The sequence below is a fragment of the Gekko japonicus genome, unplaced genomic scaffold, assembly GCF_001447785.1.
Source record: "Gekko japonicus isolate JY-2015 unplaced genomic scaffold, Gekko_japonicus_V1.1 scaffold604, whole genome shotgun sequence".
In the NCBI taxonomy this organism is placed as follows: Eukaryota; Metazoa; Chordata; class Lepidosauria; order Squamata; family Gekkonidae; genus Gekko; species Gekko japonicus.
The window spans coordinates 335672-353142 of NW_015175374.1; the positions used below are offsets into that span (position 1 = coordinate 335672).

General features: G+C 47.7%; 1 protein-coding gene across 1 annotated transcript in view; it reads left to right on the plus strand.

Moving 5' to 3' along the window:
- BRINP2 (bone morphogenetic protein/retinoic acid inducible neural-specific 2) overlaps positions 1-17471 on the plus strand; it is a 67986-nt gene that overhangs the window by 43259 nt on the left and 7256 nt on the right. Inside the window, exons 3-5 of the mRNA XM_015425521.1 lie at positions 4075-4274; positions 12330-12435; positions 16900-17136. Coding sequence (XP_015281007.1) covers positions 4075-4274; positions 12330-12435; positions 16900-17136 — 543 coding nt within the window. The remainder of the gene's footprint in view (positions 1-4074; positions 4275-12329; positions 12436-16899; positions 17137-17471) is intronic.

Below are 17471 nucleotides of genomic sequence, written 5' to 3' on the forward strand. Positions count from 1 at the left end.
TTGGGTCTCCGCTCGCGCGGATTCCCTCCTCCACCGCGGGCGGGTGAGACGCCCTCGGGAGCGACCCGAGGATGCGTCCGCCATTCGCGGGAGCCAAACCGGAAGCCTGGCTGTTGGGATTCTTAACATTTTCAGTTCAGCTGTAAGGATGTAGGAATTTTAGCTCTTTGTTATTTTACATCCCGTGTACCTTTTCCCCATGCTAGGTTATAGTAAACTTTTATCTTTTAAACACACCATGGACTCTGCTGATTTACTTTAAAATTAAGAATCCCAACACTGGCCGGAGGTCTCTCGGTGGTCTTCCATAGTGAAGTGGGGGTTCAAACCTGGGTCTCCAGCATCCATGGTGGACTCTCTAACTACTGAGCAACACGGCACTAAACAATTCTCAAGATGGTAATGGAGCTGAAGACCCACCAATCATGGCATCGCATGCTGGGAACTGGCATGGCAAAGAGTTGGTAGCACTGCCTCAGTACCAATCACGGAGCTCACCAATCATGGATCCACAACCTTGCCGCATCCCTTAGCAGCCTTCCTGAAAAAGCACCAATCCTCAGTTTGGCGTAGTGGTCAAGAGTGGCAGACTCTAATCTGGAGAACTGAGTGTGATTCCCCACTCCTCTGTATGCAGCCAGCTGGGTGACCTTGGGCCAGCCACAGTTCTCCCCGAGCAGTTCGCTTGAGAGCAGTTCTCTCAAGAGCTGTTCTCTCAGAGCTCTCTCAGGCCCAACTACCTCGCAGGGTGTCTGTTGTGGGGAGGGGAAGGGAAAGGAGATTGTAAGATGTTCTGAGACTCCAAGTGAAGGGTGGGGTATAAATCCAATGCTGCTGCTGCTTCTTCTTCTTCTTCCAGCAAGCCTACCTCTTTATTGCTGGTAATTGCCAACCCATTCTTATCAGCCAGTGCCTCTCATTCATTCTTTAACCATTTTTTCCCCTTCTGCCTCCCCTCCAAGTAACAAAGTTCATCCTCTCCCCTATTCTCTATATGAGGATTTCCCTGGTTGCCTAGGAAAAAGCCATTGGATAAGCAAAATAATAATGGAAGCAAATGTGACATAAAAAAATGACAATATTCAGAACCCAAAAAAGAGAACTTTCAGTTTCACCAGGCTGCTTTTATAAAAGTCACCATTCTCTAACTAAAGAACTTCAAAGGAAGACTCCAGTGTGAAATTGCTGGATTGGAATTCATTAGTTTGACATTCTCTACCAAGGATTTAACAAGGATCTGACAGTTCCTTGGTCATTCCAGGCATAAACCAGCTTATCAAAACAAGGAGAATTACATTCTTACCAGTCATTAGTATTGACTGACAAGGACCCACTCTGTGCATTTGACAAAAGCTTCCTCTAGGACAAAATCTTATTCATCTTTAAGTTGTCAAAAGACTCCTGGGTTGTTGGGTTTTTTTTTTTCCGGATGCGGGAGGGAGGGGCTGTTGCTGCAAAAGATTAACATAGCTACCCTACCTAAAATCTAAATGTCGTTTGGAAGTAAACGATGAGAGGGCAAGCACGAACAGACAGGCAAGGATCTGTGAATGCATGCAGATGTAATGGTGTTCCTGTAGTTCTTCATACCAGTCCAGTGCGAAGCTCAGAGTCCGCCTACTTGCTCCCTCGTGCAAATCGCTGCAAGGGTGCGGGACCACCTCTCCTCGGAGTTCTCCAAAACCTGGCACGGTGCTTATCATTCCAGTAATAATTGGTGTAGAGGATGTGTTGTTATTGATTAAAGCCGTAGATCAAGGCAAGACTTCAAGTAGCAGTATGGATTTTTTTTTTAAACCCGTGAGTCATGTCTGCTAACAGCAACAAAGCAAGCTGGCTGGGCACCCGAAGACAAATGGTGACATTTCATTGCACGAGTGACCGATTGCTTAAAAGATTACCTTCCTACTTGCCGGGCTCCTTCCTCTACCGTCCTTTCCCAATTAATTCAGATACCGTCTTTAGTTTGGCGTTTTTGTTTTTTTTGTTTTTAGTTAATTAGAGTTAATGGAACGTTAAAAGATTGTTCCGGTATAAATGCAGGGGAAAGGCGTTGGGACGGCGGCAGAGCAGCTACTTTGCATGCAGAAGGTCTCAGGTTCAATCCTGGGCATCTCCAGCTAAAAGAATCATGTCGTGGGTGACGTGAAAGGCCGAGACTCTGAACGGTGGCTGCTAGTCAGTGTTGACGGTACCGACGTTGATACACCAATGGGAAGCTTCAATGAGGAGTCCCGTCTCAGGGGCAGTTGTATAATCTAATCTAGCAAAAAATGACACAAAACGGTGTGCGAGCTCTTGAGTTGTGCAGCACACTTTGATTCGTTTGTTGCGTCGCCTCACTGGGGACCGAAAGCAAATGGGAAAGCAAACGGGAAAGGGGGCTAGGCTTCTGGATGCCAGGCATCTGTCTCTTCTAGCCCACCCAGCTCCAGGTTACGACCCTCAGACTAATGGCCAGTGGACAAGAGCCCTTAGGTTCACACCCGTGGGCACTCCCCCGGAGCGGGGAACAGCGAGATGTCCTTCGGTGGCTGCTGGCCAGCAAGCAGGATCTTCCTCACGTCTTTCCCTGCCAAAGACTGGATGCCAAAAAGAGAGACATTTGAGGCCCTGACCTAAAGACCTCTTGTCTGCATCCTGCGTAGGGTGCTCTGCAAACCTGAACAGACGCTCAGCCGAGCTGATCTCAGCACACACCCATGGCTGCCTGAGAAGAAGAAGGCGAGACCAGGGCAGCTGCCAGTTGCAATTAAAAAAAAAAAAGGTTAAAAATCTCTCTAAACACACAACAGAACACACAGGCCCCTTAAAAGGGTGAGAGCGGAGGGGGAATGCGATAGTTGTCATAGCAACAAAACTGGAGAGTATGGGCTATGTCCTGTGACTCCCTTCCACCGAGGCTTCCTTCAACAAGGACAGGCTTTCCTCCCTCAGAGGACGCCTTTCTCCATGGGGCAAAGGGAGAGTCCAAGTCCTTCTCCCTTGAAGGGAGACGTAGCAGAAGAGAGTCATGGGATCCAACTTAGTAGGAGGGAATCCCAGGATTTGCCCCTCTGTTTCAGTGACTTAGGTCTGTGGTGGCTCAAGTGGTTAAGATGCTGAACTGCAGACCAGAAAGGTTGATAGTTCAGCAGTTCGAGACCCGAGTGCCGCACGACGGAGTGAGCTCCCGTCTCTGGCCCCAGCTCCTGCCAACCTAGCAGTTCGAAAGCAAGAAATTGCAAGTAGATAAATAGGTACCGCTTCGGTGGGAAGGTAACAGCATTCCGTGTGCCTCAGCGTCTAGTCATGCCGGCCACATGACCACGGAAACGTCTTCGGACAGCGCTGGCTCTTCGGCTTGGAAACGGAGATGAGCACCGCATCCCTAGAGTCGGATTCGTCTGGCTTTTGAGCAAGGGAAACCTTTACCTTTACTTCAGTGACACACCAAGCATAGAGTCAATGGAAACAAGTACCGTGGGACTCTGATTAGGAAACGGGGGGGGGGTCCAGATGTCAGCTGCATAGTTTCTGTGATGTCAGAGCTGATGGTCTGAGGAGGGAATTACCGGCAGTTTGAGGCTCATGACAGCAGAAGGTCAGTTAAGTGTCCTAATTGATATAAATCCCCCCATACGTTCTCTCTGTATGAGCAAATTCTCTCTGAAGGTAGGCATCAGGTTATTCTTTTGTACTATCACTTTAATGCACCTGAGCATCTGTCCAAGAGCCCACTGCAGACTTTTGACAGGCATTCCCCGAGCGACCCCAGTCAAGCTGGCTGATGGGAGATGGGGGTGAAGAAGGCCCAGCAGGCCTGAAAACAAATTGTTGCCATATCGGGTTGACAAGCAGGAGTCCCCATACCTCAGAAATGATGGTTTATGTGTGTGGGGTGAAGGGTGATTTTACTGAACAGTTCAATCTTTTGCTCAAATGTGTATGGGTTGTTGTTTTTTCAAGCTATCCCATATCCCCATGCTGGATCTTTTCATCATTCTGACAAATTGAGGGTTTGCTGGGCTTTGGACTCGTGGACTCCCCGTGTGAAAGGGGTCGAAGTAAATGCAACGTCTCCTTTCTTTGCAGGAGAAGAGTCCCTGACTATTTTCGTGGACAAGCGGAAGCTCAGTCGGAAAGCGGAAGTTGGCAGCCCGGGAGGAAGCGGAGGGACCAACGCCACCGTCTCCTTGGAAACGCTGCACCAACTGGCCGCCTCGTACTTCATTGACCGCGAGAGCACGCTACGGCGGCTCCACCATATTCAGATAGCGACAGCAGCCATCAAGGTAACCCCCGTAGGCAAGTGACAGGACTGTTTTCCGCCCCACCCACTGTCAAGTTGGGAGGGGGATTTGTGCAAGTGAGAGGACTTGCCCCACTCACACACCCCCTTCCACTGCTGTATGGGGTGGTTGCCACCCCTAAAGCTCTGCCCCGTTTATTTACAGTCCCACATCCTAACCCAGCCAGGATTCTGTAGCCTTTGCCTGGAAAAAGTGGCCAGGCACGAAGGAGGAAATCTTTGAACACAGGCCGAACTCTTAAAAGAAACAAGATCTTCATTAACTACAACCCAAACTTTAGATGGTGGAGCGCAAGTACATGGGAGGAGTGTCTCACAGCCTTGCAGAACAATAAAACAGATGAGGCTCATCTAAGCTTTACAGTCACTGATGTTACCTTGGTGGACACAGACCTGCTGGGGCCTCCAAAAGACTCCACTCTGTTCCCACCCTTATTCCTAGTCCTGGCTTAAGCACTCTGACACAGCGTATAGATTCTATAACCCTTCCTGTCCCAGCTGGGCAGGTTTCCCTTCACCCTATCTTGAATTTGGGAATGAAACACCAGAAGGGTTACTCTGCATCCCCTTCTCATATCAGTTTCGGGTGAACATCTCAAGCCTTTATAGCCCAACTCAGGTTGTTCAAATAGTCGTCCATCTTGCCCCTTTCTGGCAGTTGGGGAAACTCATTACCTGTCAGCCCCAGTTTACGGCCCCAGGTCCCCTCCCCAGAGAAAGATCCCTTTCCTCTGATAGTGGCCCCCCTGGGTGTAACACAAAGCGTGTTGCATCTTTCTGTCACAGCACCCGCAACCTCCTATTGATCTCTGAGAGTGGTTTTGTGTTGGGTGTTACAAGTCAAAACACTTCAGTATTTACAGGGTTAATGATGTTTGTTATGATCAACAGGAAGTCACATGTTTGTTTGTAACCAGTCTGTGTAGACAATGGAATGCACGGGAACTTTGGAGCTAACTTGCTAGTCTGATTGGAAACCAAGGTGTCAAGCATTTAGCATATTGGCATCTTCTTCCTCTCTTTGTTCTGACTGTGAAGAAGACGCCGGCCATTCCCGTTTTACCTGTAGCTGTAAGGATGTAGCCATATTAGCTCTTTGTTATTTTCATATCCTGTGTACCTTTTCCCCATGTTAGGTTTATAGTAAACTTTTATATTTTAATACACACCATGGACTCAGTCTCTTAATACTCTGCTGACGTACTCAAAAAGAATCCCAACATTTTGGAAGTGTGGACTTGCGGTAGCGTATCCACACGGAAAACCTGGAGCCCTGCCTGCCTTTCTTTTGGGTTTCTGATATTTTCCTAAAAGTGCTCTGGGGCAAAGAATCTGAAGTTCTAAGGATAGTGGTGGATCCTAGAGCATCTCTGGGCTGCAGCATGAGTGATCAGCAGATCCAGTATTGGTTCCCTGTTCTCTGGTGTAATATAATAGTTATTTTTTGGAATAGGGACGACATATCATACTGAAGTCCCCAATCTCCCCCCCCCACCCAAAGATTCTGTGTAATGGTGATAGAAAATGCCATCAAGTCACAGCCGACTTAAAGCGACTCCGTAGGGCTTTCAGCCCAAGGGGCAAACAGAGGGGGTTTTGCCATCGTCTGCCTCTGCGTCGCAGCCCTAGACTTCCTTGGCGGTCTCCCATCCAAGTACTAACCAGGGCCCACCCAGCTTAGCTACTGAGATCGGACGAGATCAGGCTAGCCCGGGGCATCTAGGTAATACATTTAGAAAGGCACAGACTTTGTCTGCCTCTGTGACACCAGTCATCTACCTGCGGTGTGAAATCAGAAATAAACAGTGCCCTTCATTGGAGCAGGAAGTTCAGAACATAGAAGAAGAGAAGAAGTGGTGTTCTTTTTTTTGGTTCTTACATTGTACACTGGCTCCCCCCCCTTTTTTTGGCATCAAGTCACAGCCGACTTAAAGCGACTCCGTAGGGTTTTCAGCCCAAGGGGCAAACAGAGGGGGGTTTGCCATCGCCTGCCTCTGCGTCGCAGCCCTGGACTTCCTTGGCGGTCTCCCATCCAAGTACTAACCGGGGCCCACCCAGCTTAGCTACTGAGATCTGACAACATCAGGCTAGCCCGGGGCATCTAGGTAATACATTTAGAAAGGCACTGACTTTGTCTGCCTCTGTGACACCAGTCATATACCTGCGGTGTGAAATCAGAAATAAATAGTGCATTGGAGCAGGAAGTTCAGAACACAGAAGAAGAGAAGAGGAGACTGGATTTATACCCCGCCCTTCACTACCCAAAGAAGTCTCAGAGCGGCTTACAAACTCCTTTCCCTTCCCCTCCCCACAACAGACACCCTGTGAGGAAGGTGGGGCTGAGAGAGCTCTTGACAGAAACTGCTCTTCTTCAAGGACAGCTCTTGTCAGAACTATGGCTTGCCCAAGGTCATCCAGCCAGGTGCGAGTGGAGGAGTGGGGAATCAAACCCGGTTCTCCCAGATTAGAGTCCGCACATAGGAGGCATCACCATTGTGTCTGCAGGGAGCACCCATTCAGACACTGCTGCCTCCCTAAGCAAAAGAATGCTTGGCTTGGAACGTCCCAACGTTTTGTGATGGGCCCCGCCCACCTCCTTGGCAGCCATTTTGGGTGGCACCCAGTGCCTGTTCTCAGAATTCCAAAAAAGGCCCATAAGCTCACAAGGTTGGGCACTTCCCGTCTGCTCGGACTGGCCGTGGTTCTCCATGGTCTCCACCCAGGGGTCATTCCTGGCCAGGGATTCTTTTCGTCAGAGGAAAGTGGCAGGGATAGGAACTAGGCCCTGGATGCAAAGCAGGTGCCCAGCCCCTGAGTGATGACCCTACCCTTTGGGCTCCCTTCCTCCGGAGGCCAGAATACTCGTCAGATTTGGAACCAGAAGAGAGATTTTGTTTCCCCAAGTCTCCTTGCTTTCGTGCAGCACACACTGGTTTTATCCCCCCCCCTTCTCTCTCTCCATATGCCTGGATTTTAATTTGCAGCTTGCTTAAGCGAGGCTGCCGTCCCGGAGGACTGCTACCCAAGCTCTGCAATTATAAACCCATCTCTGGAGTCAGCTTCCTTCCCCACCTGCACTGCTCCCCCCCTCCCCGAAGGAAACAGGAGGGGGCCATCACGCTGGGAGTTCAGACCAGGAGTGGAGCCTTTGTGCTATTTACGGGAAATTGGCTGTGCTAATGATGCGGCCCTTTTTATCAAGGGCTGGCGGCAGGGCTGTTCTCTGTCAACAGTCCAATTACCACACAATTATTCCCCACCACCCTTTTTTAGAACTAATGTGGTCTCTTGCATTATCTCGGGCTTGGAGTGCTTGGCTGTTCCACACCCTCCGGTCCTGCCATTCCGACACCATCTTTTATTCCATGGCATTTCATTCCACCTTGTGAGATCTCAGTGCATGTCTGCCTCCCCCCCCCCCCTTCCCATTTTTAGGTTGGAAAGGATACCTTTGAATGGAAGCCAGGTAGAAGTGCAGTTTGGCGCTTGGAGGGTAGAAAATCTAAATAGCACCCTCCTTCCTGCTACTGTGTAGTGGTTAAGAGTGGCAGACTCTAATCTGAAGGAGGAGGAGGAGATGAAGAAGAGGAAGAGTTGGATTTATACCCCGCCCTTCTCTCAGAGTGGCTTACAATCTTCTTCCCTTCCCCTCCTTTGCGTGTCATTCTTGTTAATCTTCTCCCCACAACAGGGGCTTTGTGAAGTAGGTGGGCCTGAGAGAGCTCTGAGAGAACTGTGACTGGCCCAAGGTCACCCAGCAGCTGCATGTGGAGGAGTGGGGGATCAAACCCAGTTCTCCAGAGTAGAGTCCGCCGCTCTTAACCACTACACCAAATTGGAGGAGGAGCAGAAGAAGAGGAGGAGGAGTTGGTTTTTACACCCTACTTTTCTTTACCCTAAGGAGTCTCAAAGTGGCTTACAATGTCCTTCCCTTCCTCTCCCCACAACAGTCACCTTGTGAGGTAGGTGGGGCTGAGAGAGCTCTGAGAGAACTGTGACTGGCCCAAGGTCACCCAGCAGCTGCATGTGGAGGAGTGGGGAATCAAACCAGGTTCTCTAGTTTAGAATCTGCCTCTCTTAACCACAATACCACAGTGGCTCTGGAGAACAGGGTTTGAGTCACCCACTCCTCCTCATGGATCCTGCTGGGTAACCTTGGGCCAGTCACAGTTCTCTCAGGTAGACGCCTTCAGGTAGAGCGGTGCATAAAAACCTCCTCCTCCTCCTCCTCCTCCTTTTGGAATGGCTTCCACTCACATTGATGAGGCTTGGAGAGGAGAGCTCCACTTCACGGTGGATTGGGCCCTACGGCTGAGATCGTTCTGTCAACAGTCCAACACTCTGTCCCCCTTGCTGGCTTGGTTGAGTGGACTTAAAAGGGCATAACTCTGCTGAGGATACTTAATCAGTTATAGTGTATTGTGTTTATGTATTATGCAGAAATATTTATTTGTACTGTGTATGCTACTTGAATACGATGAGTTTGATCTTTCGGTAGCCATTTAATGCATTTATACAATAAAAAAATATAAATATTTTTTTAAAAAAACCTCTGCTGAGGATCACACTGTCAGATTTTCTGCTGTACCTTGATTCATGTTAGGTCCACCTCTGTGTGTAAAATGTTTGGTGTGAATCCATATGAAAATATAAATCGATATATTCAGAAAATCTCTACATGTATTTTAAGCCTCGCACACTCCAAGCCAGCGTAAATAGACAAGGGTTTCACAACACAGCTGGATACATTTCTGAAGAGTGTGTGTGTGTGTGTGTGTATTCCCTTTCCATGGAATCTAACATTTACATTCATAGACCCAGAAGTTCTCATGTGTTCTCTGTCTCTCTCTCTCTCTCTCACACACACACCCCTTATTGGGGAAGGGATGGTGTAGGAGGGGAAGGACCCACGAGGGGGGGGGGCTCAGAAGTTGTGATGACTCGTAAGCAGAATCCTGTTGCTGCTTGAAGCTCAAGGAGAGTTTCTCTTGGAGGAGCTGAAGAGACCTTTATTTTTGTTGCATAAAGCTTTGCTCCCCCTTCCTTTTACACCCCCCCCAAGTTTCCACTTAGAATACAGTATGCCACCTGTTCAGTTTTGCATGCAGGTGTGTTATTTGCATATTCCAATTGCTGCCACTTTTCAGGAGTGATTGTGGCAAAAAGAAAAGAAAAGAAATGAGGTGGAAGGAAGGAAAGGAAAGGGGGGTGGAGGGGAAAATCGGATAGAGAAGGAATGCCCGGGAAGTCAAGATGTGCCTTAAGATGCGGAGGGGCAGGCAGATTTTAGGAAGGGCAAGACGTACAGCAAGTTGCAAAGACCTGCTCGTGGGGTGCAGTGGAGATGAAATTGAAAACGACAGCGCCAGTGTGGCTTAAGAGCATTCTCTGGGATTCCTTTTTATACCTCCTAGAAAGCTTCTCCTCTCCTTTTTCCACCTCAGGCCTGGTTTGCACCTGCATGAGAATGAGGGGGTCAGACCCTGAGACGATGGAGTGAAAAGTATCCTTTCAGAGTGTAGAAAGGCATGCTGTTTCTGAATGCTTTACCCCCATTTTTTTAAATGGCAAAAAAGTCCACCAAGGGAGAAAGTCCTAGCCTAGATTGCACTGCAGATTTCTGCCGGAAGGCATTCCCAAATGTGCTCACCCACCTGCAGTTTTAAATTGGATAGTCCATCCTACCATCTTAGGACAAAAACAGTTCATTCTGCTGTGTGCAGAGCAGACTTCTATCTTGGCCAATTACAGGCCAATAAGCCAAACAGAGCAGGCACCATAGGCAATGCTCCCACTAAGCGTGTGAGCAAAAATTCTACTTTGTGAGCTACTGGCATTAAAGTTGTGAGCCAGTGATTTGGCTACTTCATAAATTAGTTTGCTCTGGAGCCCTCCTTCCTGAGCAAAGACAGAAATGTGTGAGCTGGAGGCGAAAATACTGTGAGCTAGCTCACACTAACTCAGCTTAGAGGGAACACTGACCATCGGTTCTCCTAAATGCACCACTTGAGTTTCCTTAAGAGCCCTGCTGGAACAGACCAGTGGGCCCTCTAGTCCAGCATCCTTTCTCACACAGTGGCCAACCAGTTCCTCTGGAGGTCCAATAATAGGGCATAGAGGCCAAGGCCTTCCCCTGATGTTGCCTCTTGGCACTGGGACTCAGAGGTTGACTGCCTCTGGACATGGAGGTTCCCTTTAGTCATCATGGCTAGTAGCCACTGGTAGATCTATCCTCCATAACTTCCTTTGTGTGGTACTGCACTTATTATAGGTCCGCAGTCTGACCAACATGGTCAGACGTAAATGGCTGGAGTGAAAGGAATGTGGGGCCTCCAGCACCACCACAGAGATACCCCAGCACACACACCCTTTGGGGACGTTGTATTTATTTATTTATCATTAATTTAGACTTTTAGGCCACCCCTCCCTGTGGTCAGGGCTCTAGGCGGTTTACAACAAGATAAAAACTATTTAGATGAAGTTAAAACCGTAATAAAATACCATACGATCAATATATAAAAAACAGTCTGTTCCAAGATGGAAAAAACTTGGGCGGGCGGGGATTTGTAGCTTCCCCATAGCCTCCCAAGAGGGTAGGTGAGGGGAGGTGGGAGGTATGAGAGCGCCAGATTAGTCGATGTTCCATGGCTGTCCTTAACCAGAGGCGTGGTGGAACATCTCTGCCTTACAAGCCCTGCAAAAAGGTAGTAAATCCCACAGGGCATGGATATTCTCCAGCAGAGAGTCCCACCAGGTGGTTGACTACAGCTGGATCTCTCTCGGACTGGGGACCGCCAGGAGATTCTTACTGCCAGGTTATAACGCTCTGCTGGGGGCATACTGAGAGAGGCGGTTCCAAAGGTCTTCTCCAGGACTGAACAGAGGAGACTTGCTGTTAAAGGAAGAGAATGGGCAAGCAGCCTTGATGAGCTGAGGTAGAGACCCAGAGATTTCCCAAAGGAGTGCCATGTAGACAGGATTGGGCCTGTCAGGGGAAGGAAGTGGGTGGTCTTGAAAGTTTGACACGTACACCCCCCAAGGCGACTGTGAGGAGATGCCCACTTAGAGCTTCTCAGAAGAGTCAGGTGTGCAGGGGTAGGAGCACCTGAAGAGCTGCTCCTGGAACATGGTTATGTCTCCTGAGGTGGTGTCGGGCGTCCCTTCTGTCCATCACAGCATAGCTTAGATGGAGTGGCATCCATGGGTATGGGTATGGGGTAAGCATAGATTAGATGGAGTGGCATCCATGGGTATGGGTATGGGGTAAGCATAGCTTAGATGGAGTGGCATCCATGGGTATGGGTATGGGGTAAGCATAGCTTAGATGGAGTGGCATCCGTGGGTATGGGGTGCAGTGAAAGCTAGCCCAGGCTCAGTTGTACCATGAAACTCAGTTGTACCATGAATCATTAGGCTCAGTTGTACCATGAAACTGTGGCAGCAGATTCCATAATGGATACTAGTTCCTTGCTTTCCGATTCCCACCGCTTTGTGTCATTATTTGTTGTGTCCTGCCACTCTACTTTGCTTGAAGCCATCCTCCAACTTAAATAGCTCTTCTGTGGAAAGAACAACCACTTAGGTTGGAGGAAGGCTTCGGAATAGGTGGAGCAGAGTGGAAGGCAAGAAGAAGAAGAGGAGGAGATTGGATTTATACCCCGACCTTCACTAGGAGTCTCAGAGCGGCTTACAAACTCGTTCCCCTCCCCACAACAGACACCCTGTGAGGTAGGTGGGGCTGAGAGAGCTCTTGACAGAAACTGCTCTTTTTCAAGAACAGCTCTGACAGAACTATGGCTTGCCCAAGGTCATCCAGCAGCTGCATGTGGAGGAGTGGGGAATCAAACCCAGTTCTCCCAGATTAAAGTCCACGCACTTAACCACTACACCAGACAAGCCAGTAGAAATCTCTTCAGAACAGGCAGATAGCTAAAGGAGAGGGAGAGAGAGAAAGAGTATCAGTATGAATTTTTCACTTCACTTGTTATGACTGCACTGTCTACTTGCTATAAAAGGGGAATCTCTTTGTCTCACTTAGGTCACCGAGACCAGGACAGGACCGCTTGGATGTAGCAACTACGACAATCTGGATTCTGTGAGTTCCGTCCTTGTCCAGAGTCCCGAGAACAAAGTTCAGCTCCTTGGTAAGTTTAGGCTGTTGTCTCTTTTGCTGGCTCATGAGAGTATCCCTAGAAAGCATTTGATGCTGATTATCAGAGCACATCTTCTAAGTTTCGGGGGCTTCAGGGGACAAGGTAGGAGATGCAGTTGTAGTATATTGTTGGAGAGACGTTGATGTCATGGTAGGAGGTGCTTATTCCCCCCACCCCACCCCGAACTTCTGTCTCACATGCCTCCACTCCCTTCTTGGTAGCTGGACAGAACCACACCTCATAATGGGAGTCCCCTTCCATCATTGGCATATGATTGAAGTCAAGCCAGATCTCCCCCTAGAAGCCAAAATGACCAAACTGGGGCTATCATACTTTGGTGTCACATGGTGAACAGACAAGAATCACCAGAAAAGACAACAGTGCTAGGAAAAGTTGAAGGCAGTGGGAAAAGAGGAAGATCCAAGGTGAGATGGACTGACTCAGTCAAGGAAGCCCCACGGCCCTCAGTTTGCAAGACCTGAACAAGCCTGTTAATGGCAGGACGTTTTGGAGGTCATTCATTCATAGGGTCACTGTGAGTCGGAAGCGACTTGATAGCGCTTAACACACCCATCTGACTGAAGGCTTCAGGCTAGCTACTAAGCTTATCCCTTATACAGCCTTGCCCATTGATCAGACCCAAAGCCAACCCAGAGGATCCTTCTGTTGTAGCTCAGGTGACCAGGTCATGTGAGCCACCCGTAGGGCAGCTGACCACAACTGCATCACGTACGATGAAGAATGTCACTTGAACCTATGTTTTATTTCATGGTCAATGTATGCATTATTCAAGGATCTATTTGGATGGATGTGAGCTGACTGGTAATGTACGTCAATACCAGTGAGTGGCAGGACTGTTGTGGACTCCTGGACAAAGATTCCCTCTGGGCCCGCCCCTCACGCCATTTAGATCCAACCCAAGCATTATATGAAAACAAATCACAGGACTTTCTCTGCCCCACAGTCCCTGTGTGAGCAGGGGCCCCTGAACTTTCCCTCCTTAAGGTTCCCTCTCATTGTCCCTGGTGACTGTCTACCCTCACGCAAAGCTTGTGGAAACATGCATAAATGCAGAGCTTCTGTCAGGAATTTTGCACACCGCCACCTCAAGTGTGGATAATTACCAAGATGAGTTGCAGAATATGGGAGCAATCCTAAACTGGTTTTAGAAAGAAGTCTCATTTCATTTATGCTTTTAGGATTGCAGCCTACATCTCTTGCTTATTACACACTGGCTGGGTTTTATTTTATTTATTTATTTATAATTCGATTTATATCCTGCCTTCCCCTAAGGCTCAAGGCGACTTGTTTATGCTTGTTATTAATTTTATGCTGTTTTTAAAAATCTTTTCCGTGTGTTATTTAACTGTGTGGGCTCCCTCAAGCCAGTTTCTGGAGAGGTGGCATAGAATTTTTCTAACTAAATAATACATAATAATCAAAAGTGTGTTGTAAACGTCGCCCATTTAATCTGCATTTCCTCCAATCAAGTTCTATAGATAGCATCAGAAATAAACATATACAGGCAAGGGAACATACGTTAACCCACATATGTGAACACTACCAGGTTGTACATGTTGTCCGGTGTTACTTTGAGACTGGGTAGTGTGCAAAATTCCCTCTTAATTCCATCACATATGAACTTATCTTACAGTGCGTCATACTTCTTGTCCACCTAGCCCAGTACTGACTCATCAGATGGGAAGTTGGTCTAGTATTCCTTTCTCAGCCCTGAAGACCGAATCTGGGACCTTGTGCACACAATACCGTGTGCTCTGCCACTGGGTTATGAGTCCTTGCTGTGTGTTTATTTTCCTGTCTTCTTGTGAAAAGAGCACAACTGAAAAGGGACATTCTGTAGTCAACTTACATTAAACATAACGAGCGTGCTGTCTTCGGGTGGGTATGTTAGTCTTCATGAAGTGAGCTCTGACTCACAAAAGCTGCGACTCAGTAGAGGAGCCTCTGCTTTGCATGCAGAAGGTTCCAGGTTCAATCCCCAACATCTCCAGTTGAAAGTACTCAGTAGTAGGTGATGTGAAAGACCTCATCTTGAGACCCTGGAGAGCCACTGCCAGCCTCAGTAGACAATACTGTTCAGTTCAGTTCAGTTGACCTTTATTGGCATAAAATACCTTAAAAAGGATTACTATAAGAAGAAATATACATTGAAAACCAAGTATAACCGGACATATAAAACATAATGTAGCATAAAACAATTACTCATTGGAAGTTTTTCTGATGTGGCTTTATCGCTGATTGTAAAAACATGGCTACGTTCGTTGAGATTTCCGGAACAGAGTCATTTAGAAGATGGTGCACTTTTAAAGCATCAGGAAAGTTCATCGTGTTGGCTAAGAGAGGGTTTAAATATCTAGCACGTAAAACCACATAAAATTGACAATGCAAACAAATATGCGAAAGAGTTTCAATATATCCAGAATTGCAATGGCAAAGTCTATCCGGATATACTATCTCCCATATAAGATTGCTGATGGTCACCTCTCGGCCTTTTGGTTAAGATCAAGTGTAGCACTTCTCGGCCTTTTGGCTAAGATAAAGCGTAGTGCAGTACTGGCTTTGATGGACTGATTCAGTATAAGGCAGCTTCCTTTTTAAGGTATTTTATCCCAATAAAGGTCAACTGAACTATAAGGCAGCTTCCTTTGAGTTCACGTATACTCTGGAAAATTTTGTTTGTTTGTATGAAATGCTACTGCACTTGAATTATGCATGCTGTCTGTCTGTATCGATGGAGTTGGATTAGTTTACAGTATCTCCAAAGACTTGGCTCCCCAAAGGAACCATTACTGCAAAGAGATGATAGTCCAGGAAAAATTTGTTATGGGAGTTCTGCCGGTACCCATTATTCCAATTACAGGGGCCGCTGACCCTGGGGGCCTAATATTTTGTTATTTTATTTTGTAACATTTGCTTAATTTTGTTTTTATTACACTTGTCAACAGCAAGGTTCTTAACCGCCCACACCATCAAAGCACAATCAATAAAACCAATAGAACCAATGATAAAGAACACAAAGGCAATAAAATAGCAATTAAATGACTGTAAAGTTTCAAAAATAGCAGCTGGTGAAAACAATTCTAAATTAGGGCTATACAGCAGTACTAGAATTCAGCAGTAACACCATAACCCAGTAAGTATGGGTAAAACCAATGTAGGGGCAAGAATCAAAACCCAAAGCCATCGTACCCATGATAAAACTAACCATTCAAAGCTGGAGATTTTGAAAATTAAGTGTTTATGTACTACCCCTATGCTGATGTTAGGCTGCAACTCCCTTCCCTCATCATGTGTTCTGTTTTTGCCATATTGAGCAACATTTCCATTGCAAGAGAAGACTGAGGAAAAGTAGGAACTGAGCAGTTCTGGCCTCTCTTCATCACCTGTTACAATTTCAGTTTCCTGTCCCTGCAATGGGCCTACCATGCCCTTGCTCTTTGAGCATAAAACGACCCTTTTGTCTTGTTTTTAGCATCTCCAGCTAGCCTAAGCTCATACTCAACTTTAGCTTTCCTAACTCTCTCTCCACAAGAACTGGTTATTTGTTTATATTCATCCTTGGTTATAAGACCCTCCTTCCACTTTCTGAATGAGTCTTTTTTTATTTCTCAAGTCTTTAGAAAGCTGTTTATGGAGCCACCTTGGCTTCTTTAGGCTCCTCCCATTTTTCCTTCTCATAGGAATTCTTTGTGATTGTACATTCAGTATTTCACTTTTAAGAAACTCCCAATAGCTAGCAATCCAGAACAGTCCAGTGGAGCCTGAGCGGTGGGTGTTGCCTTCTGACACACTTCCGGTGATGTCAGGGGGTGTGGCATATGCAAATGTAATGCTAATGAGTTATGCTAATGAGCTCCTGCACCTCTTTTTCTACGAAATGACCCCTGGTCACAACCATCTTATGCCAAGCCCTCATGGGGTTTTCAGGGCAAGAGATGAGCAGAGGTGGTTTGCTATTGCCTTCCTCTGCATAGCAATCCCGGTCTTCCTTGGTGGTCTCCCAATTATCATGGCCAACCCTGTTTACCTTCCAGCCCCTCACAGGCTCAGGTTAGTCTGGGCTATTCAGGTTGCTACAAGAATGTTTTGACCTGGTGGTTAAAGCTAAAGAATGAAGATGGCAGGTGGATTGTAGGATAAAGGGGCTGTGTAGCACTGATGCTGGTTAGGATACCCAGTCCCGATCCATTTAGGCATTCCAAGGTAAATGCCAGCTCTTGGAATTGTGTTTGGAGACGTCTCAGCCGCCAGTGTGGCTCCCTCAAAGCCCGCAAGACGTGTTCTTGTGCAGGTGAGAGAGCAGCTGGATTCTAAACTGACTGAAGTTTCTGAACCCTCTTCAAAGGCAACCCCACGTACAGCGGTAATTGAGTCTCGCTGTGATCAGAGCGTGGATAATTGTGACCGGCGATGTCGTCCCCCTTTTTTGTACAGGCCTGCAGGCGCTGTTGCCGGAGTACCTGCGGGAACGCTTTGTGGCTGCTGCCCTCAGCTACATCACCTGCAATTCAGAGGGGGAGCTGATCTGCCGAGAGAATGACTGCTGGTGCCAGTGTGGGCTTAGTTTCCCACAATGCAACTGCCCCGAGGGTGACATCCATGCTATGGAAGAGAGTCTCCTCCAGATCCGGGACGCTTGGGACAGCCACTACCAACAGTTTGAGGAATCGGGTGAGTTTTGGAAATGTGCATTGTCACACACACACACACACACACACACACACACACACACACACACAGAGCCACTCTGCCCCCACCGTTACGCTTTCTTCATGCAGGTTTAGGTACACCACCAGGTGAGAGCAGTCACACTCTGCCACCCACCTGGTCTCCCTTTAATAGGTAAGAGAGCCCTGATCCCTTTCCAGACATTGGGTCCCCTCTCTTCTCTTTCCCAGAGACGTCTCCAGACAGAGCTGCCCAGTTCCCTTTATTCTCCACCTTTCCCCCCAGCTACCACACGGGGCTGTTGGAGCCAGGGAACCCGATACTCCCCCCCCCTTTGC